The sequence below is a fragment of the Motacilla alba genome, chromosome 14, assembly GCF_015832195.1.
Source record: "Motacilla alba alba isolate MOTALB_02 chromosome 14, Motacilla_alba_V1.0_pri, whole genome shotgun sequence".
Lineage (NCBI taxonomy): Eukaryota > Metazoa > Chordata > Aves > Passeriformes > Motacillidae > Motacilla > Motacilla alba.
This window is the reverse complement of record NC_052029.1, coordinates 11189581-11214228: the sequence shown is the minus strand read 5'-3', so window position 1 is coordinate 11214228 and position 24648 is coordinate 11189581. Positions and strand designations below refer to the sequence as shown.

General features: G+C 48.9%; 2 protein-coding genes across 15 annotated transcripts in view; one reads left to right on the top strand and one right to left on the bottom strand.

The window, feature by feature from the left end:
- UNCX (UNC homeobox) overlaps positions 1–16862 on the bottom strand; it is a 29326-nt gene extending 12464 nt beyond the window's left edge. Inside the window, exons 1-5 of one of the 9 annotated variants that reach the window (XR_005258674.1) lie at positions 16451–16862; positions 16126–16162; positions 14394–14884; positions 14203–14307; positions 12092–13328 (exon numbers count right to left, since the gene is read on the bottom strand). The gene's annotated coding sequence lies outside the window, so the exon portion shown is untranslated. Of the gene's footprint in view, positions 1–1336; positions 1751–2886; positions 3074–12091; positions 13329–14202; positions 14308–14393; positions 14885–16125 lie in introns of those variants that run through there. The other 8 variants (XR_005258670.1, XR_005258676.1, XR_005258675.1 and 5 more) reach the window with 8 other exon arrangements.
- A 222-nt stretch (positions 16863–17084) lies between these two features.
- Positions 17085–24374, top strand: ZFAND2A (zinc finger AN1-type containing 2A). 6 transcript variants are annotated; one of them, XM_038151222.1, is made up of 8 exons: positions 17085–17244; positions 17748–17842; positions 18556–18687; positions 18792–18943; positions 19327–19361; positions 19457–19546; positions 19968–22972; positions 24248–24374. In XM_038151222.1, the coding sequence occupies exons 1-5, from the start codon at positions 17190–17192 to the stop codon at positions 19355–19357; spliced, it is 465 nt and encodes a 154-aa protein (XP_038007150.1). In that variant the 5' UTR covers positions 17085–17189; the 3' UTR covers positions 19358–19361; positions 19457–19546; positions 19968–22972; positions 24248–24374. The 6 variants fall into 6 exon arrangements, with proteins under 6 accessions (XP_038007150.1, XP_038007149.1, XP_038007152.1 ...); XM_038151221.1 differs by lacking the exon at positions 19327–19361; XM_038151224.1 differs by lacking the exons at positions 19327–19361; positions 19457–19546.
- The last annotated feature ends 274 nt before the right edge of the window (positions 24375–24648 follow it).

The following is a 24648-nucleotide window of genomic DNA, read 5'->3' as shown; positions in this document are numbered from 1 at the left end:
GGCCCGGCTGTCTCTTAATTGCTTAAAAACTAACTGCCCCACCACCCGACCGCCGAGGAACCCGCAGCAGGTTGGGCAGGGGATGCTGTTCCTCGGGAAATGAATGCGTTTAATTCCAAGTTTGTCCCTGGGAAAATGCTGCCCACCCTCGTCCTAGGCATGTCAGGAGGAATAGCAGGGCTTTTAAACAGGGGATTAAGGAAAGTGGTCACTTTTGACTCAGTAGGAAAAATCCCTCTGTGACGGTAATGAAAGCCTGGATGATATAAGTATCTTCTGGTTCACAATAGCAATTAATATGGTAATATTCTACTATTAAAGATGCTAACATTAAGATGGAACTTGTACGTGGTTAAAACATTTAATAGAGGGGAAAATGCATTCCTCGAGCATCAGGTAACAAAGTCAAATGGAAAAGGGGGGAAATGAAAGTATCTTAAAATAACAAAGGCCTCTATCTAATTTGGAAAGGCTTTTAATACTCCCTTCCTCCTCAAGGAAAACTTGAGGCACTTTGAGGAGCGGGTATTAGAGAGCGCAGGAGGAGGGAGTTTGTACTGGGTGGGGACAGCTGCACTGGGGGGATCCCAGCCCTCTTTGGAGACCAAACACAGCAGGGACATCTGCAGTGACCCACTGGATTAGCCTGCCCTGGGACAAAGACACTGAAGCATCACAATATTCCAGAAACGTGGGGGTTGGAAACTGCATCTGGAGAGCTCAGGTCAAAGCTCTGCTCCAGGCAAGGCCAAGTTCAGAATGAACCCGGGCTGTCTGTGACCTTGTGATGCAGAGATGAACGGCACTCCTCAAGGATGGAGGTCCCAGGACCTCTCAGAGCTCTGTCCTGGCGCTGCACCACGTTAATCCTGGTTTGTTCTCCCCCTCAGATCTACCCAGCACCCCCTGAGCTGCCTTGGGGTGCCTAGTTCCATGCAAACACCCAAAATAATGATTGTATCACAGAGAACAACAAAATCTTTGGTTTCTGCTGGAGAAGGAGGAATTTTAAGACCTGCTCACCTCTGCCCTGTGAATCCACTTGGTTTGATCAATTTGCCAAGCAGAGGACAGATAGTCATGCAAAAATACTCTCAGCAGAGTTTTTAAAGTATCAGTCTATTTGGAAGAAAATCAGAAAGCACTTATTTAAACTACAGTCCACACTTTGATTATGATAAAAGCCCTTTCCTTTTTTTCCACCTTTGTTTTCAATTAAAAACAGTCAGGATTTAGGTTTTTGCTTTTCACTATAATAAAAGTAATTTGCAAAGATAATGGTATTGTGGGAATAAAGGAACCCTTCAGCTGATCACTAGAAGAAGCAAATATTTACCAACTGGCTCTGATGATGAATTGGAGACTGATTGGAGAGTATGATCTTCATCCTGGCTACAGCTTTGCTGACTTCATCAAATCTGACCATCTTGGGTTTACAGTTATTTTTTCTCTAAAATGTAGTTTTCTTGGGGAAAAAAAAAAAAGTCTTCTGAAGTTTGCACTTCTGCATAATTTATTTAAAAGAAACGCTGCCTGGCTGATGCCAAGGATTCATGTAGGTCACTCAAGCTCCAGTCTGCCCAGTCAGCTCAGGTTCCCTGCTCCAGGTTCCCTCCTTCCAAGTCTTTTCCTTCAGGAAAGTTGCACATGCAAAGCCATTCCCAGGGTAAACCCTCTGCTAAGTTCACAGCTGCATCAAAGCCCCAAAGTGAATGAGAATTCACTTTCACCAAAACTAGAGAAGATGGAGAGGAAATCAGGTCACTGAGGGGCCAGTGCCAGTAGAAGTGTCATCGCCCTGTGCTGTCCCTGATGCAGGTTACACCCCTGTGTGTGCTGCTGGGGATGCTCCCTGCCCCACACCGAAAGGATCAAGTCAGATTAGCAAAAGCTTTGCGTTTAACTTCAGCTCGTTCTGACGGAGCTGAGTAGGGACCAGCCCCTCAATCCAGCAGGCAGGTCTGCAGGGAAAGGGATCCTGGGCAGCCAGGGTGAGTGCTGGCAAGTGACCTCTTCAGCTGGAAGATGTGTGTTGGTAGCAGCCTCTTGTCACTCCCTCAACCTTGTCTCCCAAAAATCTCCCCACAACATGCTCAAAATTGGCTCTGTTGCAAATAACAACGTCGTGATGACATGACACACAGCAGTGGATTAAAGTAGAATAATGAGGCCCAAGAAAAGTTTGTCCGTTTAATTCTCCTTCTCTTTCTCAATTTTCCTTCACTCTCTGCTGTTATTTTGATGTGAGCTATTGAAGACAACAAGGAAAATGAGGACCCTTCAAACAGCAGCTCCCCTGGAGCCAGCATGATGGGAGATGAGAGGCAGCTTGCCCCCAGCACTGTTCCCAGCTCTGCTGCTGGAGGTTTCTGTGGGTAAAGGTGACCTTTGTGTCCTCTCCCACCCTCGTCAGCTTGTCTAGTCTGTGTCCAGCATCTCCTGGTGGAGACCACCTCACCATGCACGGAGGGGCTCAGCCCTGCAGGCAAAGGGGCTCTGTTGGTGTGAGGGCTCCATCAGCAGCAGGGCTTCAGCAGCGAGCACTGTGGAATCAACTGTAATGCAGATAAAGATGTAGGAATAGGAAAAAAGGGCTGCTGAAATTGAGCAGTGGATGACACTGAGAGAGGAAGAAAAAGCCTTAAACTTTAAAGGCAGTATTAAACCAGGGCATGCAGAAAGTGAAGTCAATTAGCCAAAAGAATCGTTTGCTGACGGAGGTCGTTGGGCCGAATTCCTAAAAGGATTCATGAATCGACTAAAAATACCCTTGGGATAGCTTGAATAGGGACTGAGTTACTGAAGGGCAATGCCCCAGATGACCCAGGAGACCCTTTCCAATCCTACAATATAAACAATGATGCCATTAACATTTGTACTAAATACCTGCTCGGGCTCCCATCCGGAGCAGGAGCAGAGGCTTCGAGATGGGCTCTGTTCCCCACCTTAGCCCAGAGGGCATCCTTTAGGTACCACTCCAGCAGTCAGGGAATTATGGAAAACCCTCTTGACAATGGTAGGGGCAGGGAGAGGCCACAAAGATCAGTGGAAAAGCCGGATGGAAACTGCAGTGCTGAAAAATACAATGGGGAGAAAACGATCAGTGAGCAGAGACCCAGGGCACAGGGACCTTAAAGGCTGAGGAGGGCAGGGACATAATGCTGAGGAGGCACTTGCAAGGCACAGGGGGACAGGGACAGTCAGGGGAATCTGCAGACACGGAACTGTGGAAACAAAGCTAACTATATACTCAAAAAACCAGATGGAGTTTGGACACGTTAGGAAACACAGCAGGACTGTGGGTCCCACCAAGATGTCCCACCAGGATGCCCCAGGTGACCCTTGCCATGGGGATGTGCCACCCAGCTGTGGAGCAGTGTACAGGCCCCACGTGGACCAGGGAATGTGTGTTGTACTGACTGTGGTAGGGGAAAAACCAATTTGTCATTAACTGTTTCTCTTTCCCTGAACATCCCTGATGATTAGACCTGAGTGAAATGACACCCATGGTGTCACTGCTGGACATTGCCCTGGGAGGTGGCAGACCACTGTCACACCTCACAGAGGTGTACAGGCTTGATGTGAAGGCAAACCTGCAGCCCTAAATCTCTAACTTGTAATTCAAGTACTGAGGATAATAATGAAAACAAGGTTAGATAAAAACATTCACTATCAAAATTTAATTATGCATCCACAGGCTGAGGCTCATTATTCATCCTCCAACCTGGAAACAAATTAGTCTAATGAAGCCATGAGTTAAAATGGAGAAAGGATGTAAAGGCTGGAGAATATTTATGTCTGTGCTCGTGTGTCAAAAGCAGCACTGAGCTCTGGGTGCTACATTTGTCACTGGAATCAGGTGCTTACTAGATGGGTTGGCATATCCAGGACTTGGATTGTGCCATGAACAGGAACAGTCACTCCTGAGTGGAAATCTGAAGCAGAGACTGCTGAGATGTGGGGGCTCAGAACAGACATGGGGGCTCATCAAAACCAGATGTGATCAGAGCCCACGGGTCTAAAGAAACCCAAATAGCAGCGTCAGCCTCCCCTGGATCCATCTGACTTGAGGGACACATTTTGCTCTGGCACAAGCTCCCTGGTGACAGCCAGGGTAGCCCCACAGAGAGTCTGGCTCCAGTGACCTCTACTAAATGGGAAACCAAATCTCAGGGGCTGGGAAGAAAAGAAATTGGTAATGAAGTACAGTGGGATGGCAGCTCTCTGTGGGTTTATTGTGCAAGTGTTTAAGTAGACAAAGGCTATAATTAACTGCCCAGGAATGTATAATCACAGAAATGAAGGTCTTTTGCTCTGCTCCTTCCCTGCAGAATTTGGGGAGAAATGAAATGACATCACAGGAAAGGGAATTGATCCACACTTAACCCACATCCTCTGCAGCGCCACCCAGCACCCCCAGGTTTGGGCTGGTTGCTTTGGCCACCCATAAAAGTCACCCATGAACTGTAACTCCTGGCACAAGCAGCTTCGAGGATAGTTACAGGCTTTTCCACTGCACACCATGGCAAGTCTGCTGATATATAGCCCAGGTCTGAGCTCTGCAGCAGAGTGCAAAAGGTTCAAGCGACCTAGTAAAGACTGTGCCAGTACCAGAGAACAAGTCCCTGTAGGCCTTTGGCTGAGCCATTCTCACAGCTTTATTCTCTCACTCCCATCCTAATGTGCTTAACTATAAATGACCCCTTTATTTTTTATATCTCCATTTCATTTTTCCCCTTCTTCCAAGAAAGCAGTAAAACCAGGGAAGCCAAGAAGCAGAGCTCTTATTGTAAAGTGAGTGCTGACACAGAGCAATTCTGGGGACCTCGCAGCTCACGGTGAACATTTGTAACATCATCAGGAACCTCTGGGCTCCTCCTCTGAGAACCAAGCCCTAATCCTGCTCCCAGGCGCCCAGAAAAAGCCTATTAGGATCACACAGGCAGAGGTGAGCTGCTTGTGGTCTGGAGGCCCTGACATTCTGAGCTTGGCACTATTTGATTTCCAGTTTTGCTGGGTGTTTTATTCCTTGCTGTCGTGGGGTTCTACCCAGGGATGGCAGATTGGGGGTGAACCCAGCTGAGCAGGCCCCCCCAAACACAACTCCCTCTTTTGAGCTCTTTGTCTCCGATATGCAGAAGATGCTCAGCCACCCTGGGCAGAAGGACAACATCTTGCTGTTTATTAGTATAATTTTTAAAGGTGCCTCATTGTATTTATTTGCTGTGTGGTTAAACATTTATTATTTATATTTAATTTTCCCAGATTCAAAGGGGCATCACTAGTGGCTGAGTGTCTGCAGATTCAGTGCAGCTCCTTCACACACTTATTTATGTAACCTTGGCCTCCCCCGAGGGGCTCCCGTTTCACGATGTGCCATCGGCCTCTTAATTGGCCTCACAGATCACGCCTTCTCCTTGGCTCACCCAGGTCCCTGTGACTCGTAATTTCTAAGATATTAAATGTGCTTGAAACAAAAGGGTTCGGTGAATTAAAGCCAGGAAATTTCCTATGCCTCCTAAACCTCTGCTGCCAATTCCCTCTCCAGGGTGATGGCCAGACTGGGGTCATCACCGCTGGTCTGGATGGCTCAGGGAAGGACCAGGCTGTGTCCGGGGCAGGGTGTGGACATCCCAGCCATTGCTGTGCCTGGATCTGCACCCAGCTGTGTCTTCTTGATAAGAGCATTTGGCACTAATTAGTCTCCAAGCAGCTGATTAACCCACGGGGATGTATGGAAGCTGCTTTTGCTATAGGATACTACAAGAGAGGCAGGACTATCCTTGATGGACAGTGGGTGGTGGGATGGGGGACACCCATCCTCTGCCTCTGAGCCACCCCAGAGCCCCCTCTCCCCACTCCTGAGCGCTGTAACTCTCACCCAGCTAAAGGTTTGGGTACTAAACTTGCATGGACAGCCAGGCTGGGCCTCTTACAAAGACACAGACTCTGGGCTCTAAAAATGCAATTTCCAGAGCCGTGGAGACCAGGAACTCTCATTGGCATTTCCTGAGAAGTAAAACCACGTTGAGAAAACAGCTTTGGATATCCCTTTTGTGACATGCTTTCCTGCCAATACACCCCAAGCATCTTAGGGGCACATCTGAGCCAAAGATGCTGCATTTCACTTCCAGCCACCAGCCCTGATGCTTCAAGAACAAATGAAAATGCACTTAAAATGATTAAACTTTATTTTAGACAATACAGATCCTGTATCAAGGAGTTCCACATGTAACAGCAACCAGGCAAAGACATCTGGACAACTCAGCCACGTGAGGATTTTGATAGGGTAACCAAACATCTGGGTGAAGGGGGCTGGTAACCCCAGCACATTTTTACCCAGTTGCCAGCTGTTGGAGAAACTTCACTCCCATAGGTGAAGCTATTTCAACATTAATGGTTTTATAACTTCTCCTTAAATATATCACAGGTTATACTTGGAGATGGAGTTTGAGAGTAAACATTGTTATGCTGGAGCTGTCATCTGTGAGTAATCACAGACCTAATTGAAGCTGGCCAGCCTATTAAATAAACATTCTGCATAAACGAGGGAGCAAAGAAATACCCTTTAGTTTGGTAATAGTTGAAATGATGGAAACCAGTACCTGAGTCAGGGACCAGGGAGATGGGGTTGGAGTGGCAGGAGAGCCAGGGAGGGAGGTTTTCCCCAAACAGCTCACAGCAGCAAAGCAGCAAGAACCAGAAAGCACCAGCAACCAGCTTTAGGAGGGAGAGCAAGGAGAATGCTTCACTGGGGCAGAGTGCTGGCCAGGGCAGGCCTGGATTTTGGGCACTGCAGTCTGGAGGAGTCTGGTTTTGTTGCATCCAGGCAAACACGACTTCCCACCACCTACTGTTAATAGCTGGGCTAAGGCTCGCAAAATTGCCTAATAGAAATCATCCTCCCAGCATCAAATACTGCCTAATCACCCCACTGAAACGGGCAACAACACAATCTTGCAGCGTTTCTTGTGTTCCTTAGGGAACCACCTAATCCTCCCTGTCGTCTGCCAGTTTTTCCTTGTCCTTGAGAATTTCATGCCTAGAAAAGGCTACAGCTTTGGAGAGCTTTCAGCACCCGCTGCTGGGGGCTCTCCTCTTGCTGCAGTGCCAGGGGGGCACAGGGGCATCCCGGGCTGTGCTCTGGGGCTCGAAGTGCAGAGCAGGCAAATCTTCACCCCAGTGCAGCTGGCAGCATCCTGCCCCTCCTCGCCCTCTCTCCAGATGCTGCGCGGCTGCTCTCTGGGAGGTGCTGAGAAGAGGGTGATGCACTCAGGTGACGTGCTCAACTTCCCTCCAAGATGGTGCAGCCACAAGAACATTTCTCCTGCTGATGGCGTCCATGTGTCTCTCCCTTTTCACTGGAGCTGTGTTCCACACCGGGGCGTGGAAGGAACCTTCTGTTCCCTGAGGCACCCCTGCCTTTCTGGGGAGGACGGGGTGCCTGGCCTGCCGTGGTTAGTTTAAGAAAAACACTCTCCCAGTGATCAGTGCCTGTATGAAGTAGATGTATGGTTTCAATTCTGTCCTTGAGCCATGGATCATTTAATGTTGTCAACACATATACATCCTTCTCAAACATCCCACTGAGAATTTCTAGGGACTGTAGACAGCTTAAAGCTAGCGTTACAGCAGCAGCAGCTTCATATTTGCTTTCAGATCCACGTGCATTTTTTAATACTAAAGCTTGCATAATTGCTGCTGAATTTCTAAGCAACTTCTTCAAAGGGGCAGAGGCACATGAGCAGTAGAGAGTTGGTGGTGGAGCAGAAACAAGGCCTGGTGTTGGCTTATGGTTTCCCAGCAGCTGCTCAGAGATGATGTTTGAGGAGCCCTGAAGAAGGGCAGGGCTGGGACCTCCCAGCTCGGCGTGTGCTTGAGCATGTTTTCTTCCTGACCATCGGGGCACTTGGCATGTGCTGCCAAGCAGCCACTGATGCTGCCTGCATTAAAAACGTTTTAGTGATGCACTTATTTCACCAGGGAGGCTTGCACTGACATCCTGCTTTGAAAATAAAAAGGAGGATATGGCTTTGCCACCTTTTTGTTGTTTGTTGTGTGTGAGGTCTGGAAGTGCCCAGCACAGTGAGGTGCTACATGCAATGAAGATACCCTGCCAGGTGAAGGGGACACCACAGGGATGATTGAGGCAGGGCTATAAAAGGGAAGACAAGGTGGTTCCTCACTCTAAGAGAAAGATCTCCTGACCTTTTCCATCTGGTGGAAACGGAGTTGCAGCTAGGTAAGGACCAGTATCTTCTGGTTTTGGGTGTTACAGTCTCTCTGTGATGTCCCTCTGAGGTGTGCTGCTGCTGATGGGAAGGACATCAAGCCCTGGCTGGGATGCCCATTACCACAGCCTCAGTTTCCCCTGGGTAAAGGGCAGTGACCACCTCAGGGAGAAGGTCACCCTCCTCTGTTTTAGCTGCCAGCTGCTCTCTTGGGTGCTGAGGGAAGAGACCAATGTGGGCTGGCTGGAGTGGGAGAACAGGAGGCTGTGGGTTTGCTGGAGAACCTGCACCAGGCTTCTCCTGAGAGGTGTGGATGAACCTGGCTATCCAAAGGCTCCTCTGCCTTTGGAAACGCAGATGGGCTGTGGGTGATGATGGCTCCCTGTGCAGCCAGCATCTGGGGCTGGGGATGCAGGGCTCTGCTGCAGCCATGGGAGGCAGCTCCTTCTTTCTTCCCCTGAGAAAGGGCATTTCTGGGGGAGACACCAACCTGAGGCACTGCCTTGTGCTGAGGGAGTTGTCACCTGTCCATCCCCCCTGCTGCCACAGGGACCTGCACAGTGCAACCTCCAAAGCACCTGGTCAGCTAAACTCCATTTACTGTGTCTTTATTTATTATATTGGAGCCCAGGGTAATTACTTTATAACTCTGAACATTAAATATCATTTGTCTTGTTCCAGTAGGACCAAATCTTTATGAATTTTATCTGATGCTTGCTCCCTTCAATTATCTGTCATCAGAAAAAGTTTACTGCTGCTGCAAAAATATCAATTTGCCAGAGGTTGCAATACATTTACTCCCCACCTCTGTAATTTACAAACTTACATTCCATGATTAGAAAGAAAAATGGCTAATAGAAGTAATATTCATGCAAAATCGATACTGAATAAGATGCTGCCACCTTTTGGCTTAACCTAATTCTACATCTGGGGCCAAATTCATCCCTGGTGTAACTGCTTTCCTGGGAGAGTGGCTGCAGCTGCCCGGGAGCTGGCTGTGAGGGATGGAGCAGGATGAGAGATGAAGCATTGTCCCAGGGGCTCAGCCTGATTGTGAACGGGGTATGGGGAGCTGAGGTTGTGTGGTTTGCAGGGTCTGGTAAGAGGAAATTTTCCATAGCTGTGCATCTGCAAAAGAAGTTTCCTTCCTGCACACCCAGAGCCACAGTGGAGGCTCCTGGCAGGTTCTTCTCTCCCTCCAGCCATCCAGGAGGCTGTTCTTGGAGCTGCATCCTGGACACAGGGACCAGTCTTGAGCTGTGGGCTCATGTCCCTGCTGATGTTCTGGGAAAGGGGGACTGGGGTGTGACGAGGCTCAGCACAGGGCTGAAGCTGTTTAACCAAGCTCTGACCTGGTTTGACAGTTCATCTGAGCTCGCAGGCAGCCCCCACCCTGCCTGGCAGTGTGCAACACAGCAGGACTGGCAGCACTGGCAGCCCTGGGAGCTCCTGGATGCACTTATTCTTCAATTCCATGTCACTGAGACGGGCCATGGAGCCCAAGTGCTGCTGTGCTTTCAAAAGGAAACAAACCAGCGCTTAATTTTCATAGCAAAGATATTCCAAAGTGCTAAGTGCTCCAGCAGAGCAATTGCAATGCTGCTCTGTCTCCTTGCCCAATGACACAGGGGTTTTTCAGCTGAATACCAGCAAGCACGTGATTAGAAGCTCTTAGGATTCTGCAGTTGTGGGATTTCCAGCAGAACTTGCTGTTTCTCTCATATATTGCCCCTTTGTTTCGCTGAGTTCAGGGCAGAGTCTGAATTCTGTAATTGCCACCTGGATTTGCTTTGCTGTCTTCCCAAGGAACTTGTTTGAATAAATTGAATTGGCAATGCATTGTTCAGCCAGAAAGCATTGTGTCAGGAATAATGTAGGTATTTCCAGACACTCTATTACAGTTCTGAGCACACTGCCAGGGACAGAGAACCCAGGCAGGAGAGCTCCCTTTGAGCTGCTCCCTCTGCTTCCTCTTCTGAAAGAAGCACAGGGGTTTTTGGTTGGTTACTCCATGCTCTAAAGCAAGAGCAGAAGGGGCTGGTGGATCTTCCTCAGCACGTGCAAAACCCCTCATCCATTGGGGAACTTTAATTTAACACATCCCTATGGCTTGCCCTTGTGTTTCCTCCACTGAAGCAGACTTGGGTGCAGCAGTCACCTTGTTTTCCATGGAGCACCTGAGCAGCCAGTGCCACAGATGCCAGCATTAGGTTTGTGTCAGCAGAGCTCAGAGCAGTGTGGTGGGGACAGACAGGTCCTGGGGGTGAACCCCCTGAGAAGAACAGGGCATTAAGCTGCAGGGCTTTGCTGAAAGACCCCAAGAACTGGGTTAGACTGAGGAAACTCAGCATTGAGAGCTCAGGAGCCTCTGAGACACTAACCAGGTGCTGGGCAAGCTCCTTTGTTTTGGGGCTGCACTGGTGCTTCTAAGATGGAGGTAATCTGAATATGTCAAGGTATGGAGTTTAAAGTGCCTCAGGTATATAGGCTCACCTGAATCCCTCCCAGCACGTCATAATAATACTATATATTTGATATTTCAAGGAAGAGATCAGGTGCACAGGTTTCCCTTTTTCCCGACTTACAGGCATGGCGTAGTGCTGGGTTAATGGTTGGACCTGATGAGCTTAAAGGTCTTGGCCAACCCAAAGAATTCCATGGTTTGATGACCAAGCTCTGTGTGAGAAACGAGCTCTCCTGCCTGCAGGTCCCTGGGGGGTGGGGGCACAGCCAGGGCACGCTACCAGGTCAGGCACACGATCCAGGTACAACCAGCACTGTGACACTGGGAAATCTGGCTGCTCAAAATTGTGACACCCTCCCAGTGCCAACAAGGACTGTGCCAGCAGGGACAGGAGCCCAGGACCCCCCTGAGGAGAGCTGTAGCCAGTGGGAGATGGCACCACAACCCTGCAAGCCTTGTGCCTGCACAGTCAGGGGACCAAATTCCTCAGGAGATGCAGGGGGCTCTCACAGGTGAGGGTCTCACCCCTGTCCCATGGATGGCACAGGGTACCACCTCCTTCCTCAGCTGGGTCTTACAGAAGGGAGGGCTGCCCAGTTATTTAAACCCCCAAAAATCTCAGTGGGAGGGTTTCAGCGGGACCAGGAGAGCTGAACCACCCCTGCCAGGTGAGCAGGGTCCTGCAGCAGCTGCGGGGCCGCAGAGGTGACCCCGCCGTGCGGGTTAGCAGGGACATGGTGCCACCTCGTGGCACGCGGCTCCGAGTGTCACACGTCCCTGTCCTCGTGGGATGGACATCATCCCGACGGGAGCATCACCCTGCGGGTGCTCCACCACCTCCAGGGCTGCTGGTGCCTCCAAGGTGGAGGCTGCACCGCGGGCAGGTAAAGGGCACAGTAAATGGGTGCTTGGCACGGGTGGGTGGGGGAAAACAAGCAGAACAGCCAAAATTGGTCTGCTGTCCCCTCGTCCCAGTATTGTGTGCAGAGTGGGTATGACCCAAATCACTCTTGGAGATGATTTTCTTAAGGGCTGTCTGCCCACTGTGGGATTCATCACCTAAGGGGTCCTTCTCCCCTGTCCTGCTATTCCCCCCTGGATCTGTCTTTTTCCCTTTGGCTTCCAAGTTCTGCCAGGAACCCCCCGCCCATCATCTCCTGCTGACCTGCAGAAGAGCCACTCATCTGTACCAAAAATGGTTTTGGTCTCCTCCTGAGCTGACAGCATAATCCCAACCTCACTTATGAGAGTTCAGGTTTTGTTCTTAGTGCTACAAAACAGGAAGAAAGGTGGGTTCATTTGTCTGGATAAAAATAAGAATACTCAAGACAATGCTGAGGTATGGCACTGTTACTAAATAATCACCAGATGAAATTATTAAGGAATAGAGTCTTGGTTTTTAGTTAAACTTTTTAATTCAGAACCAGCAGTGAATAAGGAGTATTTGGGGTCTAATTTCCCTTGCTAATTGATGCCATCATGGTGGTGCCTAGGAGGTTTGGGGCTCAGTAGTGCTGGACTAGGTTCTGTCATGCTGTGTGCAGTATGGACTCAACAAAAACACAATTGTTGTTCCAGGAAATCTGCCATGGAGATCCTGAACCTTTTTCTGCTAAGTAAGACATTAGAGTTTGACCAGTGACCAGAAATCACCTGATAAGGGATTTATTTTCCCTCTGCTGTTAGAAAGGCTGTTGCAATGCTTCCCACCCTTTGAGACAGACTTTTCAGAGGTACCCTCTGTACCCATCCCACTGCCAGCTTGACTGCTCTCTGTGCCCTTTCCTTTTGGGTTGGGGCATTCCCAAATGGATTAGTTAACAGCAAAGCAAATGGATTAATTCTGCTGATTTTTTATTCATCCTGTACAGATCCTTCCTGGGTGCTCTAAAAGGCGGTTGGAGACATAATGGGTGTCAGAGTCAGTGGTGGATATGGTGGGGTTTACCTCTAAAACACCAAATATGAGATTTTCCCCAGAGGGCCAAGAGCTGGAACTGGGAGCATTTTGTCTCTGAAGTTCAGCTGACAAAGCCAAGGGGTTTTTCCATATAACCCAAGATGATGATATAACATTCTTTACAGGCATATATCACCAAAAATTAGCCATCAGAGGTGGTCCTTCCTAGTTTATTTTGTAATTTAGGAAGAAGAAAGGAGACTGTTCTACTGAAGAAGTGAGCTCCTGCTGGTATAATGGTATTTGTGGAAATCGGGGGCTGCTGATGAGCCCTTAGGCACTGAGCAAGGATTTTCCAAGGAGCCTAAGGGCTGATACACACTTGAAACTCAATAGGATTTAGGTGCCTAAATGCAGTAGGCAGCTTGGAAAATCCCAGCCTTTGAAGTAAAGGTAGGCACTGACAAAAAAAAAAAAAAAAAAAAAAGGCTAAAACCCCTTAAAATAATAAATGTCAGACTAATGCCACCATGAAGGCAGTGGGTGCTCTGAGTCGTGCACTTGAAACAAGGCAGTGGCAGGCGGCCACCAAAGGCAACCAAGAGGCTCCACCAGCATGAAAAGTTCCATCCCTGGTGTCTCCTGCTCCGTCAGGAATTGCAGTAGGGTTTCCCCACATGATTTCCCCTTCTGATGGATGCCTCCATGTGTGGGAGTGATCCAGGACGTTTGGCTGGGGACATACAATGTGTGAGGAAAACATTAAAAATGCTTTTTTGTTTTTTTTTTTGTGGAGTAGAATTTTAGGGCATTAAAAGTTGGAGAACTCATCTTCATTATTTCTCTTTAAAGTTAGTTATGAATTGAGAATGGCTGTGCTCATATTTCTCTTTTATTTGCTATCTCCCCAGGCTAAAGTGTTGTCTATTTATCTTACAGATTAGGTTACTTTTTATGGGGTTCCTGCTATTATATTTCACCTCTAACTTTGTTAGTTTGTGTTTGCTATTAAATTACGTTGAATAAAATGGGCGGCTGAAGGACATTTTTCAGCTCCATCCTGAAATGAGGTTCTTAATCCTGTTTCTGGACCTGCCCCTGTAGCCCAGCCCACAGGGACAGAATCAGGTACGTAAGAAGGGCAGCAGAGGAGTGTTTGTACCAAGCACGGGCTCTGCAGGGTGAAGTGCAGCAGAGCTGTGGCTGCAATGCCAGTCGGTTCATGCGCAGCGATTTTGGAGGCATCTCTTTAGGAGCAGGTTCTAATAATATTGACATCATCACAAGATAAGATCCAGGACTAGTTAAATCACAGCCTCACAACTCAGTGCTCCTCTGAGGATTAGGAGAAGTCGCTGAGCTGTCACTCTAAAGCTGATCATGGACTTGTTTAACTATGTCATCCCATAAGACAGCCCTTTCAATTATGTCAACCTGTCTGCTCTCCCTAGACTCTAATTTTAGAGCAGCAGTAGCTAATATTCTTGGAAAACTGATCCACCTCCACAGATCTCTCCTCTCTGTCTGCTGCTGTTAACAGAGTATCCTGTGGGGAGATGGGACTGCTTTCCTTCCCCTCCTGTAATAAACCTAATAAAAATAGGTACCATTAGGTTCCTTTGTGTGTGGTCTCTTTTAAGACACTTATCTGAGCTGTGTAATGGAGATGTCATGCCTCCTCCACAGAGGGATCAGGCAGCATCACAGGGTCACTGCAATAAAAATAAAATCCAGTTTTAAGAGCCTGGTACAAAATTATGAGCTGAAAAGCAGGACATTGGGATTGGAGTTCAGAGACCTGGAAAAGGCAAATGAGAGCTGGAGTCACCCAAATGTTAATGCCACAGCAGGGCTCTGCAGCTGGAGCAACAAGCAGGACGCTGGTGCAGGAGGACTGCAGGCAACGAGGCGGCCTTGGGGACACCAGGGACAGGGAACTCATCTGTGTCTCCTGGAGGAGTTTGGGGCACACAAGGCAGAGAAGAGGTGGATGGAACTGGCTGTCCTGCCATGGGCATCTCTGTGCTGTGCTGTCACAACGCAGGGTGCTGGAAAGGGGACAGACCCTCCCTGAGAGACAGGATGGAAGCACATCCCTGGCTCCCCCTCCACGCTGTGCCTGTAGCTGGCAGTGATGCTGGACAGTTGTTCCCCTGCTGTGCCATGAACGTCCTCTTCTGAGGGGTTTCATCCCCCCTTTAGGATGCAAGGCAGGTCCTAAGGCACACCAGGCTGGTGTGGTGGGGTGGATGGGGATGTTTAATACCCGACAAGAGGCAATCCCACGGACTGCAGGGAGAGAAAGGGAACGACAAAGAGAAGAGTGTGGGACATGGGGAAAAGCAATAGGCCTCCTCCCATAAAACCTAGAAAGGAAGTAGAAGGGATGGATAGGGAAAGAGGAGGCAGAGAGTCCATGCAGATGCAAGGGAGGGAGGAGATCGCCATCCATCCCACCCAGTGTCACCATTCTGGTGGCAAAGGGGCCACGCCTTCCCTCTGCTGATCAGTTATATAAAACCAACACTCCACAGGCTGCCAGGGAACGGTGTCTCCCCCAGACTCCAGCAAGTTAGTTACACATAGCTTTCCTCTCACAAATCCATGTTGGCTGCCCCTAATCAAATTCTGCTTCTCAAGCAATTTTCCTTGCTAATTCCTCCCGAATCAGCCCTAACCCACCTATCCCCTTTGTCACTAAGCTAGCCAGCCTCTAATCACGCACTGCACTGTGTGATCCTTTCCCAAGTAATACAGGGTTCGGCACTTTCCTCTGGTTCTCAGCAGCCTAACCTGTCAGGAGCAACCTTCTAAAAATATCACTAAAGACCTCAGCTAATTTCTAATCCTCATTTCTATTAAGATGCCTGCCTGTGCTATGTGGGTTTCCAGACTTGGGATTTACAGTCTTCGTTAAGAGCATCTAATCTGTGCAGAGCCATTTCTGTTGTTATCCACAAGCAAACTCCTCCCTTCGCCATAAAACATGATCCCTTTGGCAGCAGCTCTCCAGCCTGCAGGCACTCTCAGCCAGCCAGGGAACCTCTTCCTCTCTGCTTAGCTCACCCCACTGTTTTTTGGCAAGCTTTCCTGGGGAGATCATGGGGATCCCACTCCTCTCAAGCACTGGTAGGTGCTTTGTATGGAAAAAAAAAAATCAGCCTTCAAGCTCAGCAGGGCATGTGGGGTTTTTTACACCACCCAAGATTTTGAGTTGTACAAGGAAGCATAATAGAGCCAAGCTCTTGAAGTACCTTGGATAACTTGACTTTCTCTTACTATTTGCATTTGGAGATTTTCTGCTGTTTCCTCTTCCATTTTAAAATCTACCTGTCCCAAACTGCCAGAACCAACCAAGTCAGAAGAACAAAAGAAATGGGGGAGAGTGCCATACTCTGGCTGTCCCCTGCCCAGGGTGTCCCAGGGTGGGTTTTGGGTGTTCCCATGGATGTGGCACAGCTGTCCCACAAGACCCCAGGCAGCAAACACCACAGTGGGGGAAGTAAAATCAGAGTTTACCCTTCACAAACCTGTGGCAGAATCCAATGCTCTGTCAGCTCAGCTGTTCTGTGGAGTAAGGGTTTATGTGAGGAGATTTGGTAATTTTATGGGTTTGGGAGAGAAAATTAATTGAAGAGTGGGCAGAGTGTCTGGCTGATGACATAGTATCATTTAATCCAGCAGGACTGTGCTGTTGGGGAGTGCTGGCACCCACAGCAGGAGTCACATGAGTGCCACGCTGGTGGGTGACGTGGAAGGTGGAGCAGTGGCACATGCCACTCCTGGAGTTCAACAGCACAAAGTGGCCCGTGCAGGCAGCCAGCAGCACACGCAATCCCAGAGCTCCCCTCTGACCTCATGGCTCCACTCTGCGTCTGAGTCATGCACCACAGCACAGTCAGGTGTTTCCGGAGAGGGCAGGGGCAGAACAACACTCGGTCATTTCTCAACCCTGTAGCAAATGCGATGAAATCACCAGTCCTCCTCTGCTCTGTATGAAGCCAGCATTGTCACACACCTCCAAAGATCCGTGTTTCTAAAATACACCGTGATCCCAAGGTGCCTTGTCAAACGAGACAAGCATTTAAAACAGAGACCAGCCGGGGCAGTTTCCAGTCTCCATTACCGACCCCTGCCACCTCCACCCTGAACTCATCTCCTTGCCCTTGTGCTGCTGCCCCAAGTCCTTTCTCACCCCAGAGCCTATCTCCATTCTTATTCTTATTCTTATTCTTATTCTTATTCTTATTCTTATTCTTATTCTTATTCTTATTCTTACTCTTTATTCCTATTCAATTTTCCCATCCCCATTCCCACCCCTTTTATTCCCACTCCCATTCCCAGGCCCCGCCCCCCACCGTGACTCAGCCGCCCCCCGGCCTCCCATTGGCCGCTGCCCGCGCACGCGCGGCGCGCGGCGGGCGCGGCGAGGCACGCCATTGGCTGCGGCGGCGGTGACGTCGCGGGGCGGGGCGCGGCGGAGCGTGACTCAGCAGCGGCGGCGCTGACTCAGCACTCCGTGCCCATAAAGCCGCGCCCGGCCCAGCCCGGCTCTGTGTCACCGTCCCGCCGCCAGGCACGGTCCCCGGGAGCCATGGAGCTGCCGTGGCTGGGCGAGCACTGCTCCGAGCGCACCTGCAAACAGCTGGGTAAGGGCGGACCCGCCACGGAGGGTACCGGGGGCCGGTGCTTGCTGTCCCCCGGGCTGCTGGGGTAGTGGCAGGCAGCAGTGCTGCTGCTGTGGTCCCCCCTCAGCAGGGCTAGGGAAAGAGTGATAGCTGTTCATCCTGTGCGTGTTAAATTGTTAAGGAACGGCTTTTCAAGAATAACATAATTTCTGAAAGGGGGCTTTGAGGTGGTAATTCGGCTCTTAGCTCTTGACTAGTTGCTCACTAAGGTTTGTGCATTCGAGGAGCTCCTGAGGTGCTCATGGCTTGTGTTTGTCTTACGCTGCAGATAAAAAAAAGGAAAACTTAACAACTCTTGCTCTTTTTGTTTTAATATTTGTGAAGAATGATCTAATCTCTATAGAGATAATTAGATTGTGGCTCGACAAAAACTGCTTTAGAATTTATTTGTAGGCTTTTGTGAGTACCCTTAGAGTTGCGAGCTTTGTTCCATAGAAATGTTTTCTTTTTTATTCTTCTCCCAGATTTCCTTCCTCTGAAATGTGACGCGTGTGGGGAAGTCTTCTGTAAAGATCACATCCGTTACGATGACCACAAGTGCAGCTCTGCCTACAAGAAAGTGAGTTCTGTATGACGTGAGTCATGATTCACCCTGCAGATTTGCTAAGTCATTTATTTAAGGGCCGCTCTGAAACTTCACCTGTGGTTTCAATAAAAGTGGATGGGAGAACCTCAAGGTGCAAGATAATGATACATCTGGATTTCTAATATATAGAGACATGTCATTTCAGAGTCAGAGCTGTTAGATTCTAGTTTTTTTTTTTACTTAGAGTATGTCTTCCCAGAGAGGAGTGCTTTATATTTCAAATAATGCATTGTGGTTTAAAATTTTCTGGGGTCCAAGTCCTGTAAGTTGAAGAACAACAAACATAAAACTACAGAAGAAATAAATAGAACAAGTGGGTCTGAACTTTGATCTCTAGCCTGTACTTGAGCCTTGAAGTTTTCAAAGGCTGTAATTCCAGAAAAGCCAAAAGGATATTTAAAGTCAACTTACCAAATACTTTGCTACAAATCGGTTTGGCAAAGCATTTCTGTGTGGCTTTTGATGGGGATTTGCAGTTACTGTTGTGAAGTGTATCTTTAAAAGCATTAGCAAATGGGAACAGGAAACATTTAGGAATATATTTCTATTATCTATGGGTAAGAGAAGGGGAAGGACATAAAAATAGTGTTGGACTTGTAATGGTTGGACTTGATTATCTTAAAGGTCTATTTCAATCTAAACAATTATTCAATTCTGTGATGCTGACCTGTGCTGTGTGTTTTTAGAATGTGCAGGTGCCCGTGTGTCCCCTCTGTAACACACCTATCCCAGTGCAGAAGGGACAAATCCCAGATATTGTGGTTGGAGCCCACATAGATAAGGACTGCAAATACAACCCAGCACAGCAAAAGCAGAAGGTAAGACAACTGCTGCTGCAGTCTAAGCTGCCTTCCTGCCCCTTCAGCTTGGTCATGGCTCACAGAAAGCAAACAGTGCCAACTTCCTGTCCTCTCTTACTCAGATCTTCACAAACAAATGCACAAAGCCAGGCTGCAAAAAGAAAGAGATGATGAAGGTGGTTTGTGAACAGTGTGGTGGCAGCTTCTGCATAAAGCATCGGCATCCTCTCGATCACGACTGCAGAGGGAGCAGCCAGCCCATCTCCAAGGCAGGGTGAGCTGGACTTGGGATACTTCAGCTCAAGATGAGGTCTCAGGGCTGGTATCAAGGCTTGGTGGGGAGATTGGACAGACAGGGAATTCTGGAAACTACTGGTCATGTCAATAAAACAGCCATGATCTCCTCTTGCGTCTCAGGCTGAATTTCTGAGCCAAGAGAGAAAGCTTGTCAAATGCTTTCCTGGATTTTCAAGCTTACTTGTGTCAGTCTCTCCTAATTCAGAATAGGCACTGGCCAACTCAAGCACCCTTTGGGGTCTAGGTCCACGTATTAGAATCCTAAAGGTCTGTCCAGCACCTTGAAGTAACCAAGAATAATCAATACCCTGAGAAGCCAAGTTTGAAATTAATGTTAATAAAAAAATCTGTCTTTTGCAGGCAGACGTACCTTGGCTGTTCTGTGCAGTAGGACTGTGAGATTTGTGTGACAGATGCAGATGATTAAACTGGATGGAGGAGTGAAAATACAGAGTGCATAGGTGCTGAGCCTAGTTGTGTTTGTTTGTAGATATGCAGCTCTGATGAGAGCATCTCATCCCACCTTCAAGTCCCCGGGAGCAGTTGGAGTGCCATCTAATGGGAATCGTCAGCACAACAGGTATCAGGGAAAAAGACAAACTAAAACCAGGCTGGTGTCCACACGGTGTGGCAGTGCCACTGTCACTCCTCTAACTGCTGTCGAGCTGGTGGCTGGCCTGTAAATGCTGTTGGGAGTGCAGCGTTGGCTCTGAGAGCACAGCTAAATCCCTGCTCCTGTATAATGGAGTGACTGAAGTGGCCTCATAGACACCGGCATTAGGACATCAAAATGTATCTGCAATCAAATTGTATCTGCAGGCTGGTCTCCCACCTGCTCAGTGAGAGGTTTGGCCAAGTTCTGGGGAAATGGTGTGTCATCAGAGAGAGGAAAGCACAGCAAGCACCTGAATTAAATAAATGGCCCAAGCCCTTCCCTGGCATCTTGTAGCTCTGAAAGCTCCAGTTGTGCAACCCTTACAGTGCATTCTTATGTCTTACAGGTGCAGATAGTAGAGGCTCTTCACATCTGGATCAAACCTTTAAAATGAAGTTGATATTTTATCTCTCTTTAATTTTCTAGGCAATTAACTTATTTTTGTGTCTTAATTTTGTATGCATTCAATAAACTGTTACCCTTTCCAAGCCAATGTTATTTGTTCCTCTATTTTAAATAAGAACTTTAATATTAGGAAAAATATTTGATGTAGGAAGTGAGATGATGGTGGTAGGTAGAGGATTACACTTGGTTTGAATGAATGAAATACAGGTAGATTTGCTTAGGTCATGCCAAGCCTGAACTAGGAATCTCCCAAATGAAAATGTGAAATACAAGCTACTGTCATATGTCTCAATCCTTTTGGAAGTGTTCTGGCTCTGCATGACCAACAACATCAACACGAAATTTCCTCTTGGTTTCTGAATGTCAGGGGAAGACCTTTATTTATAAGGCAAACCCATCTTTTTTACAGGTGCTTTTTCAGGTCCTGTCTGAAGGCTGGTGCTCACACAGGCACGTGCAGTACAATTCTTCATCATTTATTGTCCCTTAGGCAGAAATCTAGATTTGCAGGAATATAATTTGTGGTTTCAGGGATAAATGGAAGCCAGAGAGAGTAGCATTAACTGTATCTTGTGTAATAAGGCCGAAATACAGCTTTGTTTAGGGAGGCTGCTCCTGCTGTCTTCCTGAAAAGCTTAAACAAGTGAAGTCATGGCAGATAATGCTCCATCTATTATCCCGATCAGCTCTCCTGGCTCTTTAAAACTGCATGAGTATCCAGCTGCTTCGCTTGAGGCCTGAAATATTATAGGTTGATGAAATGGCAATGTGCTGTTAATGAACAATGCTAATTCCCCAGATGGGATCTGAGTAGCCCTCTCATCCAGCTAATTGTGAGAAAAATGCCAGGGCTTCCTGATGGTGTCAGGGGGTCAAGGCCTCAATTTCATGTGTCACTGGAGCCATTCCTCTGCATGCTGGGGCTTCTGGGCTGCAGTGTTGGCTTAGGACTACCTGGAGGGAAATTGCAGCCCCTCAGTGCTCTGCAGTGCTGGGAGGAGAAGCAGCGTGCAGAGCAGTCTGAGCTCCTCACCTGGGAAAAACCATCCTTGCTGAGCCTGTAAGAGATGGGAGCGTGAGAGCAGGGAGTGCGTGTGGTTTGTCCATCCTTGGGGGTGAGCAGGTGTGCAAAGATTGTTGTGTCTCTTTTTGAGCAGTTTAATCCTTGGAGTGGGAATGCTGCCTGAGGAGGAAATGCGGATTTAGGCTCCTTCACAGGGACAGCACTATACAATCACCACCTTGAGTCACAGGCCTTTGCTAAGAAAGGACAGATGTCATTTCTGTCCAGCACAGAACAAGTATCTGCTGTTCCATATTTATATTGCCCCAGTGTGATTTCTAATCCTGGGGAAGTTTTTGGGGAAGATCACAGCTAGCTGGCCAAACTGAACATGTAAAATAGATATGAGTTAACACTGAGCACTCCACATAATCTAATTTTTTTGCAATCCCGCAGCCAAGATTGTGATTTGATGGTATCTGTAATACTGTGTTCAACCACAGGATGTCACAACAGGATATGCAGTAACACAATCTATTTTAGGAAGTCTAAACATAGAAAATATTGGAGCAAAAGTTTAAATTACAGCTTTAGTTTTAGGTACCACCACCCTCTGATTATCCCATGTGCCAACACCCTAACTCAGCCCTAGCACATTGCTGTATTTTACATACAGTTTATATTTTTTGAGTATCATTTCTAATTGGACACCCATTCCCAAACAATGCCACGGACCCCAGCGGTGCTGTGGGAAGGGAATTCCAGGTTCTGACCGTGGTGTGAGGACACGGCCCAGGGCAGAGAGGCTCTCCCAGCCCAGCAGGGATGGCTGGGGCAGGAGGGCACCTCGGTGGGGAGGAGGAAAGCAGAGGTTGTCCCTTCCCACCACTGCCTGCAATGGTACAGGGATGTGTTTGCCAGCAGCATCTGCTCCCACATCCAGCATCTCAGGGATGCTCCAAGCAAAGGGAAACAACAGCCCTGTCTGAAAAATAATGTCACCTACGTGTGTGTATGTGGTAAAGATTCTGGCCCTGAAGTTACCAAGGGGACGGAAAAGTTTGTGCATGGGGTATTTATAGAAAATGAAAACATGGAAACCAATTTGCTTCCTGGAAATTGTCCTCGGAGGTGTTTTCTCCACCAGGCAAACCACACCCTTGGCCTCTTCCCACGCATTCCACGAGGCCCCATCGGGACACGCGTACTGCTGTCTCACACTTCAGGATCTTTCAGGATCTGGAGCCTTTAGGATCTACGGGCTCAAGGGGATCGGAGCTGCTCTCCAGAGAGCCGCACCTCAGTGTGTCCGCAGCGGCCCCAGGCCAGCCCGCTGTCACCGGCAGCACCCGGGAGCGCCGGGCTGGCTCCCACCGGCGGTGTGCAGGGTGGGCTGGGGGCTGCCAGGCCCCGGGGGCCCCTGCCAGGATTCGGGAGGATTCCTGTCAGGACTGGGGACCCCTGCCAGGCCCTGGGGGGTCCCAGGGCGGACCCCGGCCAGGCCCCGAGGATCCCTGTCAAGATGCGGGGATCCCTGTCACGACACGGGACGATCCGTGCCAGGCTCCGGGGGGTGCCGGCAGGGTGCAGATGGGTCCCAGGTAGGATGCGGGCTGGATCCCGGCCAGGATGCGGGCGGATCCCGGCCCGGTCCCGATTCCAGCAATCTCCCGGGCCAAAGGGCGGGGCCACAGGCGGAGCTCGGCGCGGGAAGATGACGTCACCCGCACCGCCAGAAGCCGGCGGAGCGTTCCGCGGCACACGTGTTCCTGATGGGCGCTTTAACTCCGAGCGCTGCTTCCTATTGGCCATCGGGATGACTGACAGTTCGAGAGCCAACCAGATGCCGCCATTCTCCCCGCGTAGCCAATAAGAGGCAGGGGGCGGGCGGCGGCGCCAAGCGTGCGGCTCAGTTGAATGTGCCGGGGCGGCGGCTGCGGGAGGTGCGTGCGGGACGGGCGGGGGGCGCAGCCCCGGCTCCCCCCGGGGTGGCGGCGGCTCCTCCGGGGGTTCCCCTGCCCGCACGGAGCCGCGGGAAGGGCGGGGAGGCTCGGCCCGGCCTGGCCACATGCGCGGCGGTGGCTGCGGTGTGCCCGGGGTTGTGTGTGATGTGAAGGGGGGGTTTGTGTTGGGATGTGAGGGGGGGAGGTTTGTGTTGCGATGTGAGGGGGGGTTTGCATTGGGATGTAAACCCGGGGTGTGTGTTGGGAAGCGAATCCCGGCTGGGGAGCGGAGCCGGGCTCCTGAGCAGGGCTGGCTGTGGGCCGGCTGTGCCTCACACGTGCCAGGCCTGCTTCTGCTATTCCGGAGGGGCCCAACCCCTCCTTTGGCAGCTTCTCTTCTATTGGGAACCTCCCGACGTGGGCTTGGGGGTTGTTTTATATTTCAGCGTGTGTTTCAAGGTAACTGTTTGTGAGTGAGCCGGTATTTGCCTGTGAGTGAAACTGACGCTGAAACTGACGCTGAAAGCGACCCTGTTGGGGCAGCTGGGGAAAGCCACTTAAATCAGCAAAGAAACAGTAGAGTTACAACTAGACCTGCTTTTGGAACCAGTTGCCGTGTTGTCTGCAGCTCCTGTTCATGTTCACCCGCATTTCAGTCTAAAATTAAAGATAAAGCTAGTGAGACAATTCTTCAAGCATAGCTTTACCCTGTTAACCTATATAAAAACAGAGGAGCTTGCAGTTTAACCAGAACTGGTGGTTCAAAACTGTTCAGTAATCAAATAGCCTTACATTTTGCTTGTGAGTGCACCCATATGCACATTAATGAGATTATTAACAGTCATGTGAAGGTATTTTGAGATGATGGGGTGTTATCTGAGGTAGGCAGATGATCAGATAGTTCACTGTGGTGTGTTCTAACCTGCAGAAAGCACAGCCTAAGTTATGGAGGATTCCTACCAGGAATATCACTGAGGCATTTAACACAACAGGGCCTCAGAGGACAAAAGGTGTGGAGATTCCTACAGGGGATTGGCATTTGAGCCTTACTCAAGGTACTCAAATGAGTACAGTACCTTAACTACAATATATTCCTAAAGGAATACATGAAAATTCTCCAAAACGAATCAAATTTCAGTGCAGACGTACACGTAATAGTTAGGTAAACACAAATAATTACCATACCATTGTAATTATTGTATAACTGTCTTTATATGAGACTGATATTTAATATTAAGGAAGGTTCTAAGTGCAGTTTGGTGGTTTCTGTTACAGAACAGCATTTTAGAATGCCAAAAATGATTGTGGAAAAAAAAGAAAAGAAGGCAGAAAAAAGAAAAAAGCTGAAGGAAGATGTGGCCCAAAAGGACGAGCTGGAATTGGAAACCAAACTGAAGAAAAAGAAGAAGCAAAAGCTGCAGGTTTGGCTCTTTAATTCAATACAAAGTGGGTTTTTTGTTGCTGTAGATTCTGTTCTGAACATGAGTTGGATTCAGTTGCAGTGATTACTTGAATGCAGTATATTTAGAGATAAAGCCAAAAGGAAATGATAAATTAAGGCAAATCTGGGTGCAGTTGTAGCAGGCAGAGAGGTGATCTCTGTTTGTTTTGGATGTTTCTGTGAAAAACAGAGAATGGATGTGGGTGGAAGCTGAACCAAGTGAGGAGCTGTCATA